This window comes from Chelmon rostratus, chromosome 14, assembly GCF_017976325.1.
Source record: "Chelmon rostratus isolate fCheRos1 chromosome 14, fCheRos1.pri, whole genome shotgun sequence".
Lineage (NCBI taxonomy): Eukaryota > Metazoa > Chordata > Actinopteri > Chaetodontiformes > Chaetodontidae > Chelmon > Chelmon rostratus.
In genome coordinates this window covers 17391788-17418615 of record NC_055671.1, presented here as the reverse complement: position 1 = coordinate 17418615, position 26828 = coordinate 17391788, and the positions used below count along the sequence as shown (strand labels likewise).

At 42.3% G+C, this 26828-nt stretch overlaps 1 protein-coding gene across 1 annotated transcript; it reads left to right on the top strand.

Annotated features, from left to right (window-relative positions):
• Window positions 1-336: 336 nt before the first annotated feature.
• gabra1 (gamma-aminobutyric acid type A receptor subunit alpha1) lies at window positions 337-24014 on the top strand. The gene is made up of 9 exons (XM_041952681.1): window positions 337-416; window positions 4499-4611; window positions 5688-5755; window positions 7694-7914; window positions 10168-10250; window positions 11458-11601; window positions 12415-12567; window positions 22820-23022; window positions 23694-24014. The coding sequence occupies exons 1-9, from the start codon at window positions 337-339 to the stop codon at window positions 24012-24014; spliced, it is 1386 nt and encodes a 461-aa protein (XP_041808615.1).
• The last annotated feature ends 2814 nt before the right edge of the window (window positions 24015-26828 follow it).

The following is a 26828-nucleotide window of genomic DNA, read 5'->3' as shown; positions in this document are numbered from 1 at the left end:
CGTGTGTCATGTGATGGCCCAATGCATGTGGCAGGGCCGTTTGGTTTGATCCATGTGCTGTCAGTGAATCTGTGAGAGACGTTAAGAAGCAGCACCAAAAAAAGAAAAAGAAAAGAAAAAAAACCCTCACATAAAGCATCTCTATAGGAACAAGGTCTCCCTCACAGCCTCCACCTCCACGTTGGCTGCTTGTCTTAGAGCGTCTACATGTTTGCTGACACCTGATGTGATGAACTGTTGGAGCTGAAGCTGGACCACTGGCTCATGTGACTTGGTAATGATGTTCACTCTCTGTCTCTTTGACCTCCAGCAGTGAAAGGTCCTCATATTGCAACTATGTGTGGACGGAGCAGGGCGGCCTTTCTGTGTCTGGGGGCTTGCTTGCTTGCTGCCAACAGCGTACTGGGTGCGAAAAGGTAAGAGCAAACTTTGACTCGCAAATGCATGTAGCACCAATGTATTACACTGGATCGTTGGGTAATTCTAAATGTGTGAAAGCCACAACTAATCTGCTCATATCATGCATGCTGCTTATATGACTGGGATTTGAAGCCTGGAACACTTTAATTGCATATATGACATTTGGAGGACAAACTGTGAAGACCACACTGCATTGGGCCAAATATGGAATGCTTTTTTCCCTTTTTTTTCTTTTGTAAAGGACAATTACCTTTTAATGCTGGTCTCAGTGCTTGCCAAATGGTCAACCAGCTAGTAAATTTGTCAGTAAATCAGTCAGGCAGTCAGCCAAGGGGGCAGCCAGTGGTGCACCTGCTGGGCTGATATTCTGCCCTGCCTATTGCTTGGTTTATTGGGTTACACCCTTACAGAGCAGATCCTCTGTGGTTGTAACTGGGGCATCCCCACAGGACACCTCCATGCTTATAATTGCATCGTGGTAATAAGAAATGCAACCTAGAGAGAGGAGATGAGGAGCCAGAGTAGCCACTATCCATGTTACCATAGTGTCACGCTTATTTTGGTTGACTAGCCTTGTGGGCCTACATGTGCACGTTCAGTTTGGAGACCCTGGCTATGTCCGGGAGATGATGCGTGTTGCAGCGTGATGCTTGGCACAGATTTGTGCACACGTGTTTTTGACAGCGGCTGCAGAGATGGTGGGCTCAATGTACAGACACACTTCTCAATGTCAACACCGAGGTGTTGGGTGTCACAGAAACCAGGGGCAGACAGAGGCAGAAAGAGAGAGAATGACTGGATGAGAGATGACAGCAATGAGATCCACTGTCATGTGACAGCAACTGCATTAATTCCCACATGATTTAAACGCTGGGCAGCCACTCATGTGTAGCATACCTCAAGGCATCATAATCTGACTCCACTCCTTGGATTAACGTCGATAACTTTGACGTTGAACACTACAGTAAATAAAACCTGCAGAGCAGTCAAATACTCGAGGCGACAAATAAAACTACAGCACCGCGAGCACGACCCATCAGCTGTTGCAACTGCACGAGATCGTTCGAGCTCTCATCCGGCTGTGGTTCTTCTGGAGAACCCCGGAGAGACTGAAGGGATCAGGCTTTTCTGCATGGTTGAATAATTCAGCAGAACTGTCGCAGGCAGTTGACTTGAACAGTGATGCCTTGAGATGGTCCAGCTTGCTTCTCCCTTCAGTGACAACAGCAACGCCACGAAAACACACATCCATACAGTACACAGAACATGTCTCTGCCGTCACGCCCGGAGCACATGCAGAACACAGATGGAACGTGCCCTACTTGAAATATATGATGCACTGCCATACGTCAGCGAGTTGATCTAACTGATTAATCACGGCTGTGGCTTAGGTTTGAGATGCACTGACTCGCCAGCGGAGGGTCTGATTTACTGGGCTTGATGTGCTGTGTGTTGAGCACATTAGAGAAAATGTAAAAGTACTGATTACTTCACTGAGGAACTGTCACCGCAAACTGCAAAGCAATTATCACCCAAAGATTTACTGTATAGTCCAGTCCCCGTTTTGAAGTCAAATACAGAGTCACACACTCACACGTACACACACACCTTGGGGGATTTCAACGAGACACGGTAATCAGGAAGACCTAGCACTCCGCTACAGTATGTTGCCAACGCAAGAAATTGCCTTATAATTAGATATCCGAGAGAGTGGAGAGAGAGAGAGGGAGGTACAGTAACGTGGAGAAGGAGAGAAGAAGAGGGAGACGTTGGCAGAGTGAGAGCGGCACTGTTGCTGTTCAGATGACCTGTAGATGGGGATGGTGTACAATGTTTTATGAGGAAGTGGCCCCTGGCTGATAAACATGTGTATTCTTCCACAGCACCTTTCTCCCTCTCCATTTTCTTTTCCTTGACATACAACCTTAAACTCCCCACCGCCCGAAGTTTCCCACACGTCACTGTAAAAAATGCGTGGCGTGAAAAGAATGAAAGATGTGTGCCATATGAGGCTGTGTGTGTGGAAAATTTGGGATGTCTACTGGGTTGGGATGATGAATCTTACTCGTCTGCGTCTTGAATCGAGGCACAATGGAACAGCGTGCCCTTTCATTGATATGTTCTTTCATTTTACCAAAAAAATCATTTACACCATTGCTTCCACTGATTACTAATGACTTAAAAAATTTTTTCCTTGTATGTCTCCTATTAAGTGATTTCTAATTGTTGGTGAACTTGAATGAGCTCAGGGGCGTCCTGGCTTGTTTTCTCTGACTATAACAAGAGGACGTTAACCCTTGGGGCAGTTTCAGCACCTTGCTCTGATTCGGCATATCGGAAATGCCTAGATAAATGCAGAAAGTAGGAATATTAAGAAGGTGGGGAAGAGGAGGTTGTGTGTTATTTCAGCTTCAGCTGACGTCCCATGGATGCAATTCATGCTTCCTGTATTTATATATAATTGGCTTCCCAGACCTGAACAAAACAGATTAATTATTGTTTTGAATTTGAGTATTTCAAAGCTGTTACCTTCAAGACTGACACAAAACAAAATTGCTCATCGCAGTTTCTACAGTTTTAATGCTGGCTTTGGTTTTCAGAGGGTTCTCTTTTTGGCAGATAGAGAGACGCTTGCGAATTAAGGGAAATTGGTGGCAGGGAGATGCGCATTAACCCTTTTATACAAATCCATGTGTGACGCGGATGCCGCATCCTTATTTAGAAAGCAAAATGTTTAGCCGCTCACATTCAAAGCTGTAAGATCTGCCTCAATCCCACAGCTTTGAATGTGAGCCGTGTCTCTCTGAAACGCCACTCCCCTGTTTCACTTAGCGGCATTCTCACCTTTTCCCAACCCTTGCTCTCCTGCCTTTTATCTCCGCCTCCCTCCTCCATCTCCGCTACCTCCGTCTTATTTTTCCTCTTCTTTGTCTTTTCTTCAGAGCTTTCCTCGCATGTTTCTCCAAATGCCACTCTCCCTCCCTCCCACTGCAGGTCCCTGCTAACTGATCTTGATGACCTCTCCCTCTCCTTGGAGCCATTCAGCTAGCAGAGCTTGTTTCCAAACACTTGCTGTTTATTTAGCATGCAATCAAACCACACGCTATTGGCATAAAAAGCGGGAGAGGATGATTGCTTAGCGGCATATAGTACATTGTTAGAGACTTTCATCTGATTATTACCAGCACCAACACACGTGCAAACATATGCATATGTACATAAGCTTGCATGTGTGCACAGACGCTGAGCCTGCGGTACATTCACGCGTTGACTCAGGTATGCAAACACATTCGTGCACACACATCCTCTCTAAACATTTCTGCCGCATCCTGCGTTTATGAGACTCAATGTAATTAGGGGCTGTATTCCTGATTATGAGTGTCTTGAAATATTTATGCGTGGAGATGCTGCAAACTCCGCTCTCACAGTCACTGATTTCGACTGTTTTTTGGCGTTGCTATAAGCATTTTGTTTCATGTTCAAAGAGCACATTCAGCAAGGCCTTTGTGGTCTAAAGGACCATATTAAGGTATAAATAATGGATCGAGATTTCTTTCTCTCCGTGAGATCGTGCCTATGTGTGGGTGTGTGTGCGTGTGTGTGTGCATGCACATGTATGCTCTGCATGCCCAGCTTTACAACCCGCAGATGACAGCAACTTCAACACTTGCAAACATGCCTTTATTAATATACAGTTTTTCTAAAGCAATAATAGGGGAGATATTGGCCGAATGAGATATTTTCCTTTCCTGTTCACTTCTGAACAAACACTCGGTTCTAATTCATCTCATATCAGTATGATGAAAAACCTCATGGTCACACATTGTGAACTGTAAACTGGCAACAACGTGCAAGCATCATATAAGATGCAAGCTATTCACGATGCGATCTCTCCTGCTCACGTACTTCGCCAGCGCTGTCTCGATAGCTACAGAGCAGAGACTCACTTTTTGTTTTGTTTTTTTTTGTCTTTGATATATGATTCATATCAGAGTTTGTTCTTACTCTTTTGGCAGTTTTGACTCTGGTTTTGGACTCAAACTGTGACGATTTTAAATCTTCTTCTTTGCTTTGCCAGCTCTGGGCAGAACGGCATGACAGATGAACAGAAAGATAACACTACAGTGTTCACCAAGATCTTAGACAGCCTTCTGGATGGCTATGACAATCGCCTCAGGCCAGGACTGGGAGGTCAGTAAACCCAAGTCATTGAATGTATTTTGTCCCTCGTGGTGACTGTTTGAAACATTGTGTTTTTTTGTGGTTGTTGTCTTTCTATTTATACATATGCAAATATCACCCAAAGGGCTCCTACAAATAGCTTACTTTCCACATAACTACACATAGTAATATATGACTAAATCTTATGGAGGTGGTTTGCTTTTAGTGTCAGATTCTGTGTGTGATAATTAAAAAAAAAAACAACAATTGGAGACTCATTCTTCACCTGCTGCTTTTGTGAAACTGTGAATTGTCATAAAGCCAGCACTTCTAATAGAGCACACAGCGGATGTCATTTTATTGTGTGGGCTCCTCTTCACTCTATTGTCTACTGTCCATTGTGAGAGAGCGAAACAAAATGGCAGAAAGACCGAGAGCCAAATCCAGAAGCAGAAAACGAGAGGAATGGAGAAATAGAAAGAAACAGCGAGTTAAAGAGGAAAGAGGGAGACAGATAGTGTGAGAATTGGTGTGTGAAGGACGCCGAGGATCGCACAGTGTGATGCAGCAGACATCAAACAGACAGGCGAGTAAAAGCAGGCCTGCTAGAAGTTCAGCAGCCAAGGGGAAGAAATTATGGATTATGATGGGTATCATTCATAAATCAAGCTGTCATATTTCAGTTTCAGAATCACAAGGAACGAACACGCACACATACACACACACACACACAGCCCCCCCTCCAACTGAATCCCCACTGGACCCATTTTGGTTATCAGTATTATGGGACCAGAGTGGCATATTTTCAGTAGTACAGCAATGCGTGAATTTATTAAGAGATTGAACCACTGTCCGGGTAATGGAGCTGACACTGAAACCAATACCAGCAGAAATGGTTATCGACATCCAAAATGGGCATTTTTATGGTGGTGTTTTTTCCCCGATGTGTGTGTGTGTGTGTGTGTGTGTGTGCGTGTGTTAAAAATAATCTCGAATAGATTGAATGGATCAGAGGCTATAGCCAGGTGGTCTTGTATTAACAGGTAGTTAGGGGCTAATGAATGCCACTGATAGTCACTCACTCTGGCAATTTCCTGCTTCAACAGAGCGTGTAACTGAAGTCAAGACTGACATTTTCGTGACTAGTATTGGGCCAGTTTCGGACCATGACATGGTAAGACTCTTTTCGCCTCTGTAAATGTCACCAGCTTCCCCGTATCCCTGTCCCTCCACCCTCCACCCGCTCCTCCAACCTCTCTGGACACTGTGGTCTCTGAGCTGTAAGATAATTATTAATTTGATGATTCATTCCATTAACTCCTGATGTGTTAATAAAACTGTCACACGTGTGAAAACGTATTTTCTGCTGCACGGTTCGTAATCCCACTCTGCATAAATGCCACCCTGACTCATAAATATGGCTGCATGTGACTTTTACGTGCATGTCGTAGTAATCTGTGAACTCTGACCCCCTGCGTATTTGTTATTAAAGATAATAATATTAAAGATAGCAAGTCAGATATTCTGTTGGTTTAGCTTGTAGAGGGAGTATTTATATTTCAGATCTATCTCCATGCCGAGCTCTCTTTAATGAAACATCTGGAGCTAATAAATATGTGGATATTGAGGTTCAAGGACCAAAATGTAACGAACAATAATCAGTTAATTAAATGAATAAATAAAGATCATCAGACCAAAGCAAAAACAAATGCATCACAGCATCACAGATTAAGGTGCTGATCCCTCTTTCACTCCTGAAATGTAATTAAATTGCAGCAAACGTAGCCATAGTTTGCGTTACGTGCTGCTGTGATTTGGAAGGCCAAGCTGTCGTTAAATCCCATTTTGAGATTACCGACAAACACTGCAGCATGATGACAGTAGGTGGCAACAAGAAAGATCAAAAAAATTTCACAATCTAATAAAAATGCAACATCAAAATATGAATCATCACTTTTGTGATTTCTTCAATGTGCTATCTGAAAAAAAAAAAAAAAAAAAAAGCTGTGGGCTGTTCAAACACGAGCATCTGCTCTTTGCACTGTGCACCGGAAACCAATTAATCTCATCCAAATGTCTCCCTGCCTCTCCTTTACCACTTGAAAGAAAAAAAGAAAGAAAGAAAGACTCTTGTTATCTGCACGTGAAGTGTGTGTACTCTATTTGACATAATCTCAGTTAATTGCACTGGCTGACATGCAGCCCAGGACTACTTTGCAGCCGTGTTAAAGCCAGAAGGAAGAGCTAAGGAACATTTTCTCCATCTCCAGTCTTTCCCTATCCCCCTCTATTACCTTGAAGCTCTGTTTCAGTTCATACTAATGATCTTACGCGGGCCGAGTGGAAAGGAGGAGGGTGGGGGGTGGGCACGGGAACAAAAAACAGGCTGAACTGTAATTTTTAGAGGCTCCCTTTACTCTGCCGGGCAGTCATGTGGAACCATTAAAATCTGCTCACAGCTATAGTCATTAGCTGCCTCCAAAATGAAATGTCCTCCTAATTTTGTGTCCACTTCTTCCTGTTTGCGTCCAGTGTAATTTAGATTACCGAGAAAAGAAGTTTCCCTAAAGATAAATGCTAACAATGATCATTCCTGGCACTTACCTAACAATGCAATACCAAACGACTAAATACCAAATGACCCACCATTTACATGAAGCGCGTTAAGCTGTCCAGACCGTAATTATGTAAATGATGAAATGACAGAAAATGGGAAGGCAACCGCAGGGAGAACAGTTGCTATGCTCTAACTGTGAAGGCCGTTTTTTAAAAGGTACCAGCCAGAAAACCATCCACTAGATCTTCCCTCGGTTCGGCAAAGCCTTTAACTTGAAGAGACAGTTACCAGCAGGGAAACTAGGCCAAGACTACCGGAAGAAAGTCAAAGTGACACCGGGGAGAGAAAAAGAGAGAAGTGAGAATATGAGAAAGGATAAGAAATTGGAAAAAGAGGGTCGGATTACTCAGCATCTTCCCCAAACCAGCTGTTGTAGATAGATAGACAGAACAGCTATGAGGTTGGGGTTTTGGCTATTCCTTTTTTTTTTTTTTTTTTTATCGTCCACTTCTTCATGACTTCTGTTTTCCTCCACCTCTCACCGTCCACCTGTAGGAGTACACCATTGATGTCTTCTTCAGACAGAGCTGGAAGGATGAAAGGTTAAAGTTCAAGGGCCCCATGGCCGTGCTGCGTCTCAACAACCTGATGGCCAGCAAGATCTGGACCCCCGATACCTTCTTCCACAATGGCAAGAAGTCGGTGGCCCACAACATGACCATGCCGAACAAGCTGCTGCGAATCACAGAGGAGGGCACGCTGCTGTACACCATGAGGTAGGCCGACACGTTCTGCCACGACGGCGCAAGAAATGATTTTAGAGCAAGCCAGGGACTGAAATGTTTTTGAGCTTGAAGAAAAAGCAGAGATCAGAGACCAAAGTGTTTTTTCACCCCTGTCACATTTTTTTACTGTGGGCTCGTCTTTCACTGCAATATGTAAGTCCTGCACCTGCATTGGAACAGCACATTCATGCCTGGAAGTATGGGAGACTCTTCTGTCTGTCTTTTGTGCAGTGTAACACAGGCATACTGTCATAAGTCATAAGAAAAGAGGAATACACAAGTTGCTTTGATTATTTATTTTGAAAAAAAGGAATCTATATATGCTGCCCACAGGTGTTAACAGTACTGGGAAAAAAGGGGGGGGCGCTGCTCCACATACTGTATTTACATTTTTACAACCTCAGCAAAGTAGGCGGTTTCAGCTGCTCCTCTCTGCTCTGTGTACACACAGTTCTGTCGACTTTCACTGAATTTCTGTCGTTCAACTCATTCAAGGATTCCCAGCTGCACTGATTAGCGAAGAATTTCACGTTTTTTACAAGCTGTGGTTAGTGCAAACAGTTTGTCATTGGTGAAAATTTTAATTAGAATAAGCAATTTTGATGAAATATCTCTCTTTTTAGCTTAAATTTACTATTTTTTTCCGACGGAAGCATTCACGAATGCGCAGTTTGTTCAACGACAGTCAGAAATGGAAAAATCTGAGAATTAATATTCTGGCTGTGATAAATGGTGGCATTTTGGCGACCTTTGAAAGAAAACAAGCCTTTCAAACCCACCGGCGGGTTCTGTGATTCTGAGGGCTGATATCAGCGCACACTTCATTTATTCAAGAGGACTGAGGGGGGCTAAGGGCTCTGAATCTATATTACCTGATTTGAAAAGAGGGTGAGTGATGTAATTTTATGTGAAAACACGACTGGTGACAGTTCCAGTGATTCCAGCTCAAAGGATAAGGCCGGCCTTATTTATTTTCACCAAATCCCATCAAACAACCAAAACCAACAATATGTTAACCGTCTCTCAGTGCCATCTGACTTCCCTACACTATCTGTAGCGTGCAGCCTCAAGACCATTTGTAAACACAAACAGTTTCTCAGTCATTTCCTAAAACGGCTCTGCGCTGACACATTACTCAAACTGGGTAAATAGTGCATTTGCTGGGGACCATTTTCAGCTGCAGATTAATACACATTTGGTGAACTAGAAAGCATTTATGGCGCCAGAATGATGTATGTAAGATTGGCTCATTATAAATGACAGTATCCACGTTTGTGGTAATGAAGGACAATGATGGAGATCTCTGGCACGTAGGATAAGCCTCTATTAGATAGATAACACTTAGTAAGATCAATTTATTTTGGTTTTTGGTGATGCCATCATTTTTCAAGCTGTAACATGAAATATTTTTTGATATTAAAGATTATTCACTGCACTATTTTTTATTTTTATATATTTACAGATTATAGTCAGCCATTTATAAGCTCTGTGTACCACATGAATTTCTTCTGCAATTTGTCTTTTTTTTTCCGTTGTAGTGCTCACCAGGAAAAATAAAATAGTTTTACCCTGTCATGATTTATCACTCTGGGGATGGTACCTGACAGTTGTGAGCAGGAAGATAAGGTGTGTGACCAGCTGAGCTGAGTTTAGAGCCACTCGTGGCAGCTCAGTAGCCTTCAGCGGGAGAAGGAGCTAAATAAAAGCTCAAAGACAGTACAAACCTTGATGCACACCGCGGGGCAATGCTAATGTGAGATGTCTAAGGCGAGGATCGTAAAACATTTGTTTTAGCATGTTTACAACTAGCAGGGGGGAGGGGAGAGGCGGAGCCCATATTGCTGTCACAGATGAGCGAGATGAGGGATGGATGGGAGATTAGTGTGTCACGGGTGGCCTGACATGCTGTTTTTCACCAAGCTGTCAGGAAATAGAAACCCACAGCTCAGGGAACTGGAGCGTTTTCTGTCGGTTTCGGGGAAAGTATCTGCAGCTTGACAGCGTTTGGTGCTGAGAGACTGGAGGGGGAAAAAATTACTCCACATGTTCCTCGTGCCTCACTACTGAAATATCACTCTTGTGCCATAATTCTTCCACTCCTCTTCCTCACCCCTCCACCGGCACTGCCACCATGCTTTTCTCCATCCTGACTTTCCCGCATGCTGTGTTCTTCCTTTTCTTTTTTTTTTTTTTTTTTTTGCTACTTTTCTAACTCACTATCCCTGTCTGTGTGGATCTCTCTAGGCTTACAGTAAGAGCAGAATGTCCCATGCACCTGGAAGACTTCCCTATGGATGCCCATGCTTGTCCGCTGAAGTTTGGCAGCTGTAAGTGGCCTCTGTGCTCACACGCAACCTCACCCGCATGCACATAAACACACACGAATACTGCAAGCAGACACACACATGCCTCTTTGACACGCTGTCGCTGCCTCTTCCAACTGGAAGCACGACCCCGGCACCAGTCCCTGATAAGGGATGACAGTGTGGTAACAGCTGTTCTCCCAGAGGAACTGTCTGCCAAGGCCCCTCTGGTCCCCCCCGTTCAACCCTGCCAGGCCTTGCAAGACCCTGCAAGACCCTGGCAGGCATGTAGCGCTCAGACCTGTGTTTATCCAAGGCAGCACTCTCTGTAATATTTCCAGAGCATCACACCAGCTGCTCACCGCTGACAGCTACCCCTGCTCTGCATCATCCTTGAGAAGACATAACGAGAGATAGAATGATGGAGGCTGGAGACGAGAATAGAAAAACTAAAGGGGAGAAAGGCATAGGGGTGGTGGTTGGGAAAGTAAAAGTGAGACAGATAGAGAAGGGAACATCACACTGTCTCTGTGCCATTCTTCAGACAGATGCGCAGCGTGAGTGAAAGGGCCGAGCCTTAACCCCCTTTAAATTGAACTCACTCCCTAAATATTTCAGTGATGAGCTCTCTTCCTTATGCTGCAGTCTGCAGTAGAGCCATCCCTTCCTCTGCAGTGGTCGAGCCACACTGCAGCTTTGACAGGTCGGGTGGCCGGAGGGAAGGAAAGACTGACTTGGCTGTTTTAAGGTCATGCCGTCCTGCTGGGATGTTGTTTGTTTGTTTTCTTGTAAGTTCAGGGATGACATGATGTGATACGACATCGCCCAAAAAATGGCAAAACGTCGGAGACGAGACAACGACATACGAGACGGGATGAGCTTGGATAATAAAAAAGAAAAGATTAGATGAAACGGTGGAGACGAGGTTAGCAGGCACTCTAACAAGGTGAAAGAAAAGGATAATGTGCTTAAATAGCAAATGAGACAAGACAGGCAGAATTGAGATGAGAGGAGCGTAGACAGGATGAGAGAAGACAAGATGAAACAAAATGCGATGAGGTAAGACAAAACTAGGGGACCTCGTTTCAGATTTGTCTTTTTTTTTCCACCTGGCATCCCCTGCAGAAAAAAAAAAAAAAAAAAAAAAAAAAAACCCTGCAAGGCAATACGTGACAACAGACAACCAGCAGCGGAATAATTCATAACCTCTCACTCTGTCCGTCCCCGTCAGATGCCTACACTCGAGCAGAGGTGGTGTACGTGTGGACCAGAGGGGCTGCCCAGTCTGTGGTGGTGGCAGAGGATGGATCCAGATTAAACCAGTACGATCTGATGGGGCAGAGTGTGGATTCTGGTGTGGTGCAGTCCAGCACAGGTAGGTTTCAGCTGAGTTACAAACCGTTTACTGAGAAATAAATACAGGTTTTGAGGGGTAGTTTTGCAAGACTAAAGGTCGACACACACACAGTTACATTTACCTTCTCATCTGTCACCCGACAAACTAATGATCTGAAACTGCAAATTATGCATCAGTTCGTCAGCGGCATCAGTTTGTCGCTTCACGTATGACAGGCCATGTCCCAGATTCATAATTTCCCTACTGGCCATTTCCACCTCCTCCTTCCTCAATTGATACTGGCAAAAAATTAGTGACAGCATAAAATGGGTGACCTGTTTGCAGTGACGCGAGCTGCAGGCGGAAAGAACTGCTTAATACGGCCCGATCCCCCAGGCCACACTTTGCTTTATTAGCAACAAGCTCCCAAGCGACTGTGTCCACCAAGCTTGAGTGGATAAGCTATGTTGGTATATAAATGCATTCAGTTGCTTTTGCTGCAGTTATTTATGTCTGTGCTAAACTCAAAATCAACATATTGTTCTAACCAAATAAAACCTCAGTGCTGTTCTTGTAACTGTTGTCCTCTCTGCGGCTGGGGCCGAATGCGCTGATGAAATGGATTATGCCTGCGTATTGAGTTTGTTGACAAATGAAGCCCATAACTGTTCCAATAAATCCAACTACAATAAAACTGAAGGCCAAAACACACCAAACCATTTAGGAGAAAAACGCTTTAGACTATAGGGACAGGGAGAATAGATCTTCTAAATATATATTTCAGAAGTAAAGCACAAAGTTTGTCTGTGCTTTCTCTCTGACTTCTCCGTGTCTTTTGTCCGCTGACCGCAGGCGAGTATGTTGTGATGACAACCCACTTCCACCTGAAGAGGAAAATTGGTTACTTTGTGATCCAGACATATCTACCCTGCATCATGACGGTCATCCTGTCCCAAGTGTCTTTCTGGCTCAACAGAGAGTCCGTCCCTGCCAGGACTGTCTTCGGTGAGTCGTCTGCTCTCCTCTCTTCCAAACATCTGTGGGTAGAGAAATGTGTCCGTCAGCAGAAGGTTTCAAATCTGTTCTTGGAGAATCCACACGGAGGATGCGATGACAGGACATTAGGCACTCTACAGAAACTACAGTGCTAAACAAACCTGGCTTCTTAACAATATAATACATCGCCTTTTAGAGTTATTACTATACCACAATATGACATTATGTAGGGATTTTAACTTGCAAACATAGTTGACTACTGATTCATATAATCTTAATAACTATCACATGCTTTAAAGAAATACTACCTGTGATTTGAAAATGATGCTTCACCCATCATTACGTAATTATCACTGGTTAACATATTAATGAGGTGGTATTACACTGCGCAGGATTTATTATGTCAGCAGAAGACATTATCACATGTTCCGTACATGATATTGCTTGAGCTGTTTCACTCTAACCACACCACTTATTGCATTTGCTTACCTGGTTAACTTAACTGATGAGCGTGTTTGGATTTTTATCCTGATATAAATGAGTGTAACACCATCTGATTGAATGCTAAAATAAAAGACTCTTGGCTTTAGACTGAATAGAGGCAACTGCGAGGCACACTGCCTTTCCACATGCAGCTGTCAATGGCCCTGGAGTGCAGCTTTATTTTTGCACCACATTTTTTTGCTGTCAATGTTTTCTACTGTGTGAATAGCGCGTCCTTATTTTCACAAGACAAGACCTCAGTGTCCAAAAAATGAAGGAGAGGGTCCCTCGATCTATTGGCTCATGACACTACAGAATGTGGATTGAGTTTAACGGCTGTCTGATTGCCAATCAAAGTGAAGCAAAGTGTGTGATGGCTTCACTTGACCTGGACAAAAATCATCATTTAAAGGCATGTGTGTGTAGTGTGTAATTGTTTTTGTCGATGAGAGTCAGATGAGAGCCGGAACTGGACGGCTGTTAGCCTAGCTTAGCATAGCTCTGTCCAGATTTCAGAAATCTACATGGTGTATCTGTACACAAACAGAAATTAACAGAACAAGCACAAAAAAGGAACAACATGCTTTAATAATTTCTAGGTAAACAGTGGCCCGGTGCACGGTGTCTCTGCTGGTTGCCTGGCAACCTCACAGTGATGACAGAGTGGCATCAATCTTTTCATTTAATTCTCAATAAGAAAGCTAATAAGTGAACTACTCTTTTGAAGGATATGAAATGTTAAAAATACTGATTGAACAATTGCAGTCAAAAATCCATTGTACAATATTTCTATTCTATTCTATTCTATTCTATTCTGTCTCTGCACAACTGAGGTGAACGCGAGCTTTAATCAGTTGTGGCTGGCTGCAGTAGAATTTCAAGCACAAGGCTGAGTGTGAATTTAGATTTACGTGCTCTGAATGTGTGTCCACAACTGTGTGTGTGTGAGTGTGGTTGTGCCTCGCTGTGTGTGATGTAAGTGTTCGTCTGTGTGTGTTGTGTGCATGTGTCTGGGCATGTGTATGGGAGTGTTTGTATGTGTGTGTGTGTGTGTGTGTGTGTGTGTATCTGTCTGTCTGTCACACTGAGGTCTTACATAATACTGCCCAAAAGGAAAGCTCTTGCTAGTCTGCAGCATGCTCTGTAGCAGCAAAGCACAGCAGCAGGCAGAATGTCCTTGAGTTACCTCGCCCTGTACACTATCTTCTTCTTCTTCTTCTCCCTCTCTCTCTCTCTCTCTCTCTCTCTCTCTCTCTGTTTTTTCTCGTGGATGTCAGTGTCTCCCCTGGCCCACTACTTAAAGAGCTTTCACAGAAACATTATACATGCAACAGATTTTGCAGCTCTGCAGTCTCTGGCAGGTTTTTGTACTCTTTCTGCGGATGTTTTGGTGTCTTCGGCTGCATATGCATGCGCGCTGCCACAGCTAGCTACCTGCGGTGCTTGTCACGTGTCAAGGGGAAATGAGGATGGCCTAGATTAGATTCAAACAACTATCTAGGGCATGTGTGTGTCCCTCATGCTCTCGCTGCTGGTTCTGCTCCACGAGATTACATGCATGCAGCACACATGTGCACAAACACGCATACGCAGTCGAATATGAACACATGTGCACGCTTTCATGAAGACGCAGAGCAGCACAGCATCCCTCTATGCTAGGTAGGTCATTCATGTGATTAATATGCATAATTTGAGACAGCGGATGAATGAGCCTGTTCTTCAAAGAGGTTACAATGTCAATATCGCTGTAAATGAATCATTAAAAAGACATAGCAGACAATCAGGATCTTTCATTGCCTTCCTAATCCTTTGGTTATCATCTAAGTCAAGGATTTATGTGGTGTATCAAACCGTTGTGCATGTGTCTAGTGCTATTAGGATGAAAGAGTACACCGAGCAGAAGCTTTTATATGCTCTGTGTGTACATACAACTGCTGAGGGCTTGACAGGAACAGTTGTAAATGCTGATAAACACAAGCTTAACACTTGATGTATTGTAGTTTTGAGGCCCCTTTCAGAAATGCACCCCGTTATGTGATATGCGATTGCAATTTCACAGTGTGTCTCATGTCTAAAACAGTGCCTAAGTCACTTCAAGTCCGAACGGTACTTGTACCAGGTTTAACATCCCCAACACAGTCTAAACTAAATGCCATCACATTGTCATAACGTCTAACGCGGCATAAATTAACGACAAAGAGAGTTATTAAATGCACACAATGTTCTGCCTTATTAAGAGCACTGCAATAAATGTGTCACTTGATTATTACCTCTTATGCGAAAGGGAAATAAAATGGGTCTCAACAATCCAGACAACCAAAATGACAATCATACCTGCATGTATGAATAATTGAATATTCTGCAAAACGCTTCACAAAAAACATGTAGGCAGATTGGAGTTAAATGAGAGCCCCGGTTTAATGTCTCTATGCTTGTGCACTGTTGGATATTAGAAAGTAGGCAACACAATTCTCCAACAAATGATGAAATTAATGAGAATTTTGATTAGGGGGATCCAGCGTGTGAAGTGGGAAGAGCATCATTCATTCACCACGATGGTCATTAATTAAATCTTCAAAAGGCGGAGCAAGTTTTAAAATCCACTGTTGATGCAGCCTGTGAGGGAGCAGAAAACGCTGTCCGCCTTCATACCGGATTACGACCTTTCAGTTCACCGCAGTTCGTTCCCTCATGCAAACCAGGGGTGGAACACTACGCAAGTGTTGTGGTTCTTTCCGCAATGGTCACGGCTGATTAAAGCGGGAAGGAACATGAATGTAAAAACACACATATGTCTGATTGACATAATGGCATTATTTTAAAAAACATGTCCTCGGAGCCAGCGATGTTATGCATTCCAAGGCTCTCGGAATACAGCAAAGAAAATATGGTGTTTTTAATATTATATTTAATGTGGGAGGAATGACTAAAGTGCACAAATGCACTTTAGTCATTCCTCCTGTAGACTCCTATTCACAGCTTGATTTCTCTCTGTTTTCATTTCAGGACAGAATTACAATGTATCACATGATGCACCGACGCTACGAATAAAAACAAACAGCTACTGTAATGCTGTATGTGTTCTCGTGCCACCACAGATGTGATCGAGTTTGTGTTTCCGACGCGGATGTCCAAAGCTGACACAGAAACCATATTAACAAATGCAGCATTGAAAACGCTGTTCAAATTACATTGTGTCCATGAAGCACAGCCTCCCTGCTCTAAATCTTCTTCCTAAAGCCTGCCTTGTAGATGAATAGGCAATTTGAAAACACAGCAGTGGGTAGAGTTATCTTATTCATCATTGTGCAGATTAAGAGGTTGATTAGTTTATGGCTAGTTCGGTATGGTGGAAAACTGCTGGCAATTTATTTATTTGCAGTCCAAATGAAAACCAAAAGGAAACAGCCTCTGATGGTGCTGATATGCTCTCCCTCCTTCCTCTCTCTCTGTATCTAAGCTGTCAGGGACAGCAGCGCTCAGAAGATTAGCTCGCTTCCTTCTCTCGTCTTTCGGAGCGATTGGCTGGGTATTTATTGGTTCTCCCATAAAGCTGTTTAATGTATCTGCTCATTAAGGAATAACTCCCTCTGTGTCTGTCTGCATGTGTGTGTGTGTGTGTACTGGAGTTTGGTTGTGTATATGTGCACAAGTGAGTGTGTGTATATATGTATGTATGTGCATGTGTTTGTTCGCTATATGTGCACATGCTGATTGTGTGGCAGTGGGAGCTCATAAATTCATGATTACTAGCTGATAGCATTGTGTGTGTGTGTGTGTGTGTGTGGCACAAGTCCCACAGCTGTGGCGCTGGCACAGTCATTTAACTCACCCGCCAATCAACATGTCAATTTGTTTCTTCATTTCTGTAAACGGGAGGTGACGTTGTGATGCTGAAGGTAATGTGTTTCTGAGTCAGGCCCCCCTGAGGCTTCGGTTATTGATAAGGCATGAATAAATGAGGGGCTGCAGCACAGGGGGGATGTTGATAGACGTTCCACACAGGCAGCTTCACTCCCGGGACTGGTTGAGGGAATGTAGAAAGTTGTTTGACAACTCCTTACACAACAATCATGATCATTCATCAAGTTACACAGCAGCAACCAGTTCACTAATTCATTAATGTAAGATCCAGCTCACCATCTATATGTTTCTATAAGCAGTGTTGGGGGCAACACATTACCGTAGCATATTACCTTTTTGCATTAACAAAGTAATCTAACACATAAATAATAACATTTCAGAAGTATTATTACTATTAGTATGTGTAACGTGTAACTACCTGCTCAGAAACATGACGTTACATAAAGCTGACATCAAGAAACATAACAGCCACAAACATTTAAAACTATAAACCGGCACAAAAATGACAATTAGCAACAGAAACCACTATATTGAACCATAAACCACAATGAACAGACTCATTACAACCACAAACACTAATGTGCCAAGTCACATTTCCACTACAAACTACTCAGTCCAGCACGGCATGATGGGAAATGTGGGCTGAGCTCCAGCTTTCAGCAAACTTGGTTCAAAAGGAGGTGTGTGTGTCTGTGTGTGTGTGCAGACAGGAGCATATTCTGCTCTGCAGAGGTTGCAAATGTAGATAGTTATATTTATTCAGTGGCTCTTTATCGTGCATAAACCTGCCGCGTACGAGCGTATTGTTGAAAAACAGACTTAAAGCGGAAACAAATGGTTCAGCTGAGAGGCGAGCCTGCACAGAGCCGGTGCAGACAGCTGCACAGATTAACATGAGAGTGTATCTGTTTCCTGAGACACGCGAATAGAAGAAACAGGTTTGGTAAAGTTTGCCAGCAAATTTCCTATCAAAACCAATCATAAGGTCAGCTAACATCACCATAGAGACCAGGTTATGGCGACCCTATAGCAGCGATAGCGCTATTATCACAATCTGTGATATAACCATAATATATAGACAAATGTAATGCTAGCTTTACTTCTACTTTGGTGAAAGTAAAACAAAAGTAGTGTGATCAGTGATGCATTACACTACACAGACAGTCATACTGTAAAGCAACTTATTACTTTCTAATGAAAGTAACTTGTTTGTGTAATATATTACATCCAAAAATTTGTTTATTTGCGATTCATTTGGATCAGCATTTCTTTTTTGTCAAAACCTGCACTTTTCAACATAGTGAGGAAACATTTCAATTGATCTTGAACTGTTCAGTGCCAACACAAAATGTCAACTGTATTTCATCTGTTTTCAATATAATAATAACAGCTAAATCAAACAAAGAAAAAAGTGATTTATGTTTTTATGGTTACATTTAGGCAGCTAAAAGCACTTGATTAAGTTTTTGGACAGAGAAAGTTGTTGGTCCAATACTGAAAGACTCAGTGCTGACATCTTTATAAATCTTGAACATCTTTCCCCAACCAGAGCCGAGTGTTCACCCCTGATGTCGAAGTCCTTTCACCAGAGCTTTTAAGAGTCTTTTAAACAGCTTCTTAAAGGCTCAAAGACAAAAACAGTATTTTTCCTCTTTGCAAATGCCTGACAAGTACCGTCCTTGTTCGGGTGTAGTTGTGCCAGTAAACAGTTTGCAAAACAGTTCATGAACAGCATCTTTATTGCAGGGCCCCCTTTAGCACCCGGCCTGGACACGGCCTTTAAGCCACACATGAGGGACGATGTGCTCTTTGAGTGAGCTGCCTTCTCACTTCACAGTGTACTTTTGACCTCGTCCCACATTTCGATTGTCATGTTTGATTGGTTGCCTACTCAGTCAAAACATTGTCAGGGGCACATTTCTGCCTGGAACCAGAGAGCGTAAGAGGAAAGAGAGAGAGAGAGAGAGAGAGATTACTGATCTGTGGCGTGGCTGTGATCCAATGGCTGAGCGGCACATTTCACTCACTGGCTTGAGATTGGTCAGATTATCTGACGCACGTCATTCAAGTGTTGTCAATCAAGCGGCAAAGTTGGAACCAACACAGCAAACAATAAAGTGTAAAAAAGATCAAGAATAAAAACAGTAATAATAAGCAATGACTTTGCACCTTATGCTGAATAAATCGTTTGACCTTAAGGGACAAACAAAGTTGAGCTCAGATTTTTTTTTAGCCACACCTGGAGCAATTTATTTTCCGATCCGCAGCTTCTTACAGGCGGTCGAGCAATAAAAGTCTATCAGACTGATTACCCTGATAGACATTAAATCAAATTTCAATAAGCTTTACCTTGCTGTGTGAGAAACCCATTAACCAAGTGGACATTATTTGCCCCACATTCTCCAGAAATGCACATTTGGGCCTTCCCACCTTGAAATAGTCTGCATCACCTTGTCATTCACCGCCTTAAATAAATCTAGTTTCTGCAAATTTGCTTTCTCGCACCATCTTTCTCTATATCTTGACTTTTTTTTTCTCCCAACACCCTGAATGTGTGTGTGTGTGTGTGGAAGCGAGTCTGCAAGCAGAAGCAAAAACCTTGTTAGAAGATATGTATCATATAAATCAAGTGTCAGTGCCTGTTCACACTGAGCTAAATTGAGTGGAAGGAACTCTCAAGAATTGAGTTACGCCACTATTAATCCAGTTAGAACTTTCCAGATCAGTGACTTTGTTCATTAACAGCCTTCAAAGCCTCAAGTCTATTAGTTACAACATGTCAAATGGAGTCATTTAAAACCAGCTCTGGAGTCATGTTCTAATGAATCAACTTAGTTGTTCTAAATTATTCCTAAGAAGGCCTATCGCTAAACAGACACAGAGGCGAATGGTTCTTCCTGGAGGTGGGAAACCTGTCCACCCTGTTAGCACAATCACACATGCACACGCGCACACACACACACACACACACACACACACACACACACACACACACACACACACGAGCAACGGAGCAAACCAACTCTTAATGGTCGTCAAATTCACGCGTCGTTCGAAAATTTTAAAACCGAGTGTTTTTCTCTTTTCTTTTCCTTTTTTTCGTTTTCTCTTGTGGTATTGAGACGTTGGAGGAGTTGGAAGACTTGTTTCCATGACAACGGAGCTTGTCAAACTCAGTAAAGTATATATGATTCCAAGCATCGGGGCGCTTTTTTGTGAGGACTTGTGTAATACCCAGTGGTGCTGCCTTCATCCGCCCGCACAAAATTAACTGATTTACTGGCAAACAAAATAGCTGACAGATTGACACCGCCCATCTTTCAATCCACCTTCTCTTACCTGCCTCCATCCCTTCTTCTGCTGCACCATAAGTAACTCTAAATATGCATACAGGCCTTATTTGTCCCTTCTCTCTTGTATTTGGGCTATCTAGCTGTTCCTCATAACAGATATCCCTTTGAACACTCATCTGCCCTCACTCCATCTTACCTCCGTAGCTCTCAGAACACGAGCAATGGATGCGAGGTGGGTGCTGCGCTTTTGTGTTCCAGCACCTGCTGAGGCCATGAGTTCACATGACTGTTGGCAGAATCACCTCACACTGGCCGTTCTCCAATGGAGAAAATTCTGGCACCCACCTCATAAGCAGTGACACCTTGATGTTAGAGTCACTAGTTCACTGGAAGACTCAAGACGCCGTTCTCAATCCAAGACTGGTTTAAACTGGAACACCAAACTGGTGCATCCAGTTAAATAATGCCTGTGAGGTGAGAGGTGTAGCACAAAATTCTGGACCCTGTACATGCACATTCACTATAGCTTTATTCTAGTATGTTTGTGGACCCTGTATACTTAGTCCCCTGCTTAGTCCCCTCCCCTGAAAATCTATGCATATTTCCTGCCGCCATGCATTCCCATAACAAACCATTCAATGCACGGCTTAGCAGCGAGTACAGCGCAGAGCATGGTCATGTGTGGATTTTATAACACCACATAGCTCTCATAATACACTTACTGTAGTATAAAAAATGGCTTTTATACACATCTCAGTGCATTCAGCTGTGGCCACCTTTATGATCCTTGTTTTCTCTTTCTGCGTACATCTCATATGTATGCGCCTGAGTTGCGTCCTTCCTTACATCAGACTGGACTTGAATATTACCGCTCTCATGTGAAGCCGTTGGTTTTTCGTTTGTTCAAGATGTGCTCATGCCAAGTGCAACTAAACCACATGCGATGATGAGGCAGCTGTGTGTACTTTTTAATCTGTTTAAACAAATGATCTATGCGGGACGGTTGATTAAAGGACAGGCAGTGAAAAGCTCTGAAACAAACTTCAACAATAAATTACATCAGGATAAATAACTTTGGTCGACTTATTTGTTGTTCTCATCGGAGCCACAGTGAACAACAGAAATGTGTGACCACACGCCCCGTGCACCTACTACGCGGATCCAGCGAATCCATCAGAGGTGTCTTGCTCAGTTATGGCTAGTGACCAATCATTTATTTGGCTCTGACTAATGAGAACATAATAATCATCCTTTATGCTTCATGTCACAGCACCAAGTCAGCAATGCCAAAAGCATGTGAAAAGAGAGTGGGAGGATGAGGAATCGGTGATTCATCACTTAACACTTCATCAGAGCCGAGGAGGAAGACGAAGAAGAAGAATTCATGATTCTGAAGGGAACCAGTAACATTGTAGGACACGTGCAGTAACTGGGTTTAGCAGCTTGGAGGTGGTGGACACTTTAACAGAAACACTACAGTACAATATAACGTAATCCAATACAAATTCTAACTTTATTAAGCTTTGTTTCTTGAAGATGTGTTCGAAAGGAGTTGGTTAAATTCAATTCAGCCATGATCAACAAAGGTTTTACTTATTTATTTATTTTTGTAGTTATGAAAAGTCAATAACAGATTGCAGCAGAGTACCAGATGTTTGCTCAGCATTTTGGAAACATTTCCAAAAAGACAGTTTATCATTTTTTTAAGTTTAAAATAAAGCTACAGGGGATCTTAGGAGGCGGATGGACATGTCGGTGGATCTTCTACACATGGAAGTGTGTCTGTAACTCTGGGTATCATGTGCATTTTTCCGTAAACATGTGTGGGAGGGTCCTCTTTGCATATTTCATAATTCCTGTGCGGGCCAGCTGTTCGTCGGCTCCCTTCGCGATAGCCCGGGCTGAATTTGCGGCTTGTTTGCTGCTCTGGCTGATGTTATTTGGTGTGTAAACATCTGCAGTAGCCTGTTCTGTGATGAGCGCCGCATTGTTAGATATGCTCTGACCTAGTTCTTCTCCCTCAGTGTTCAGCCGCTGATGTCGTAGTTTAGCGATTTGGTTTTCCAGGGTTGACATGTGCTCTTTAATATGACGCCCTTTGTTAAAAAACATGCCTCAACTGTGTTCATTTATATATTTTTTTTACTGTTCATTTTATTATAATGGCCTGTGCATTGGTGTGCAGGTCAGAAAGCCTATTTTGCCTGCTATTAGTCAGCAGCAGCAGTATCTCTGAGGCCAACTGCATCTTCCAGCTGCCTCTGTGAAAGTCTACCTTTCTGAGTCTATTAAAAGCACAAGCTGCAAGAATGCATCAGCTGCTCACATAGATTAATGTGAAAGAACTGCTTGCTTGTTTGATTTAAGGCAAATAAAAAAAAAACCTTGCCCTGCAATTGCCCTCTAGGATGGTACCTTAAGATCGTACTCGTAAGAAAATTAAGAAATGAATGAAGGTGGTTGTTTCCAGCTATTAACTTGACAATGACTTGATTCTTCTTGCTTGATATCATTTATAACACCAACATGCTTTACATATTTTCTTTTAATGAAATGACTGCAAGTGAACTGAGATACCACCGGATTTCACATATCCATCCTGTCTGTGTATCTCCCTGCAGGGGTGACCACTGTCCTGACCATGACCACGCTCAGTATCAGCGCCAGGAACTCTCTCCCCAAAGTGGCCTACGCCACAGCCATGGACTGGTTCATTGCTGTCTGCTATGCCTTCGTCTTCTCGGCTCTCATTGAGTTTGCCACAGTCAACTACTTCACCAAGAGGGGTTATGCCTGGGACGGAAAAAGCGTGGTGCCAGAGAAGGTATTTGAAGCCTCCTTTTTTTATATTTGGTAGAGAGAAAATAGAGATGATATGACTGCATTAATTATACCTATTTCTTCAGTTACAATGCTGGTGTCTTTACTAAAACAAAATGCAAAATATCTCCTGGCAAAATGAGGACAAATCTATGCACCTAGCAAAGGGAAGCCCCATGATCAAATCTAATTATAGAAATTATATATATGGACTTTCAAAGAGCCATTCAGCAGGACATTTAGCACTTAACTGTTGAGGGAACGAGGCACGGGACATTTACTTGTCACCACCTCATCTAATAGAAAATGCAATTTGAGTAACATGACATGAACATTAATAGTTTAGTGTTCATCTTGTGCTTTCTGCTCCACTTGTCTCAGTGCTGCAGTTAGCAGCACCGTGCTCTTTAATCTCCTCCCTGATGTTATAAAAACAACAAAAACAAATAGAGCCCAATATTAATTCTTAGACTGCCGAGTTTAATGCTTCTATTTGGAAATTTGCACATGTGAGGAATTTATATTTCTTGACTGAAAATTCCCCCCGGCTCCTGAATGACACATTCGCATCAGTAATGTAGCAAAAAGACATAAAATGCATCTTGGAAAAAAAAAAAAAACTGAACTCTATCCTTCTCGCTTCTCCCAATGCTCTCCCCCAACAAACAAAATCAGCAAAAGAAGAAGAAGGAGTCCCTCCTCAAGAAGAACAACACCACAGCCTACCCAGCTGCCACTGCTACAGCCTTCGCCCCCAATATTGCCAGGGACCCTGGATTGGCCACTATTGCCAAAAGCGCCCCACCACCCCCAACTGAGCCCAAGGAGGAGCCAAAGCCCAAGCCTCCAGAGGCCAAGAAGACCTTTAACAGTGTGAGCAAGATAGACAGGATTGCCAGAATAGCCTTCCCTCTGCTCTTTGGAACCTTTAACTTGGTCTACTGGGCGACCTACTTGAATAAGAAGCCCAAATTGCAGGGGATGACTCCACACTAATCCATGTTTCATTCCTTTTAAATTATAACTGTAATATTACTATTATTTTTTTGTTCCATTTTCTTTCTTATTCCTCCTAAAACAGGTGTTTATTTTCAGACAAACATGGTGTCCATGCTGGTTTGAATTCCCAGTTGTTGCATTGCTTCTATGTTTACCTAAAGTTTGAAGATTTTGAAAAAACAAAATAGAGAAAAAAAAGAACGATAACGATACAGACTTTTGAAAGGGTGTTGTTCAGGTCTCGGATGATGCTACTAAGAAAATGCTACTATAAACATATAGCCAAGAGAATGCTATTCTACAACTGCACATAGCCCAAAATTGTCAAGGGGCTTTTGTTTCTACATTTGTTTTTTTTTTCTTTTTTTTAAATTTTATTTAAACATGGAATCACGGACACGGTAAAAGGCACTTGTGTATATGCATGGGCAGGGCATCTTCTCATTTCTGTTTATTTATTCAAAATACAGATCAACATTGACTGATAGCTTAGTTTATTTGATATCAGCAGCGAAATGCTACTCTCAGTCTCTGTCAAAATATCTTCAATTCCTCTGTAGATGTTTCATGAGATTAATTATGTCATTCTTCAAAATACGTTAGGGTTTCTGCAATAGCAATAAAACATGTCTCAGTGGACACACCGTTTATTTAGGAATAAAAAAATACAAAAATTCAATCATCTCTGTGCTCAGCATTGAAAATATTGATTTCCTTTCACAGCGTTGTAAATATTATCAAGTGTTAGAGATGTCAATATTATGTTTCAGCTTTGCAAAGTGTAACTAAAGGGTATGTTTATTGAATACATGGAAAAAGTAAACTTTTTTTTAATTTCATTTATTTTTGTTCCTGTTTATGATACTTTCTATGAAAAGAGTATATACTGGTCTAATTCACGCTTAAGTGACTGTTTCTTGCCGAGTTCGCGTTCCATTCGAAGCTGCTTTCACACCGAAGTAAAATATTATTCAAGTGTGTGTGTGTTTGTGTACACACTGACGGCAACAACAACAGCAACAACAACAACAACATCAACGGTTTAATCTGAGATTGGCTAGAGTGAGAATGTAAAAATCATCTCGAATCCTGGAGTGCATTTCACATTTAGTATTTAAAAAAACATTATTTACATATTTTGTTTGTTTTATTTATGGTGGGGCCTCGTTGGCCAAAACGTCATTTATAGCAAAGTACAGTTAGCATCGCTTAAAGAGGGGCGGGGCACACTGAGAAGGAGGAGAAGTGCCTTTTCCATTTCCAGAGTTGAAGCTGTGATGGCTACTACTTTGTTGATCGATGGCGCGTCTGTATTTTCCATCCCACTGTGTCCCCTGACACTGTTTCCCATAGTTCCCATCTCCTTTCAGTTGAAAATTGAGACGTAACACTCAGAAAGTACCAGCTACACTGCCTTCAGTATCACATGCCCGTTTGGACTCATTTGTTGCTGCTTGTTGGTGAGCAACAGCGAGAGACAGGGACAGAGACAGAAAGAGACAAAAGAGAGGAAGGAGACGTTGAGTTGAAGTGGCACTGTAATCTTGCTTTAGCCGGCGCTGTGTTTCGCACAGAGGACTTGTCTTGTAGTTCTACGATAGTGACGAAGATGAATATATTTTTGTAGCATGATGTCAATCCCTCTTCCGAGAAAAACCAACAGAAACTAACGCTAATGTGAAAAGAATGCTTTTTTTTTGTCTTGAACATTGCTTGCTCTTTTTTTCTTTTTACTTATAAAAAAACACACTTTAACAAAATGCTTCTTCTCTGATGTGGCACGTTGAGGTTTCAGAACAGTCCATTTTAAATTATGTTAATGTAGCAATATTAATTAGCAAGGGCTTTTCTTAGGACCTGAACCTGACACTCAGTCTGGGGGTAATATCCATTGTAGCTTTACATTGACCCCTCTCTACTTGTAGTCTCATCTGTATACTGCACATGGACATCTAGGATCCACTTAGGTTTGGTCGAAGAGAAAAGGCTCTCCATTGTGTGTCCATCTTTGGTTCTGAAGCTTTCGGCTCCCACTTTAATCTTGATTTACAAAACCTCCACGTTTCATGTCAGCGAGTGGGGGTGTATTGCATTGCATTATGGGTTCTGGCTATGCTTTTTCTTGAATATGTTTTACAGGGCACTGAACAGGCCAAAAGGCATGTAAAAACCCTCAGAATTCTCTGTGTGTTTGTGCGCTGGGGTGAAGAGATCACACTATTGCCAGAGGGAAACGAAAAGGAGATTGATGGTTGTTGCTATTGTTATTATTTGCATTATCATTTTGACCAATACTGAACCTATCCCCTAATGGCAGACGTCTTTGCAAGCATATGCAAGCGGTCTGCTGTTAACAGCCACTTAACCTACAAGCAGAGGGTCAAGGAACTGCAAAGTTCAGGGTGAAGAGTTGTATAAAGATATTTGAATTCTAAACTATTGTATGTATGTTTATTATCATGAAGAAAAAATATATATACATATGTAAAATACATAATGCATACAGTATTTGATTCTATTAATGAAGATATTAGCTGAGATGATGATGAATATTGTTTGTATTATCAACCTATTGTTATGCATTTTGCACATTTAGAAGAACAATAACATTACATTTATGTAGTCAGCTTCGTGCTATGCAAGGACAGCTTTGAACCACATCATTGACCTTCTCTCCCTGACCATTGTGTTTCAAATTTACAAGCTATTTAAAAAACAACAAAAAAAAAAGAAATAAAAAAAGCTTAGCTTTTATATCAGCTGCGCACCCATTAGCTTTTTTTCTTTCAACCATGGCTACACAGGGTGACA

Bases quoted from the DNA above. Each gene is read 5' to 3' on its own strand.
- gabra1 (XM_041952681.1), top strand. From the start codon at position 337: ATGTGTGGACGGAGCAGGGCGGCCTTTCTGTGTCTGGGGGCTTGCTTG. The intron at 4,612-5,687 runs GTCAGTAAACCC...CTGCTTCAACAG, and splicing joins CCTCAGGCCAGGACTGGGAG to AGCGTGTAACTGAAGTCAAG. The intron at 10,251-11,457 runs GTAAGTGGCCTC...CGTCCCCGTCAG, and splicing joins TCCGCTGAAGTTTGGCAGCT to ATGCCTACACTCGAGCAGAG.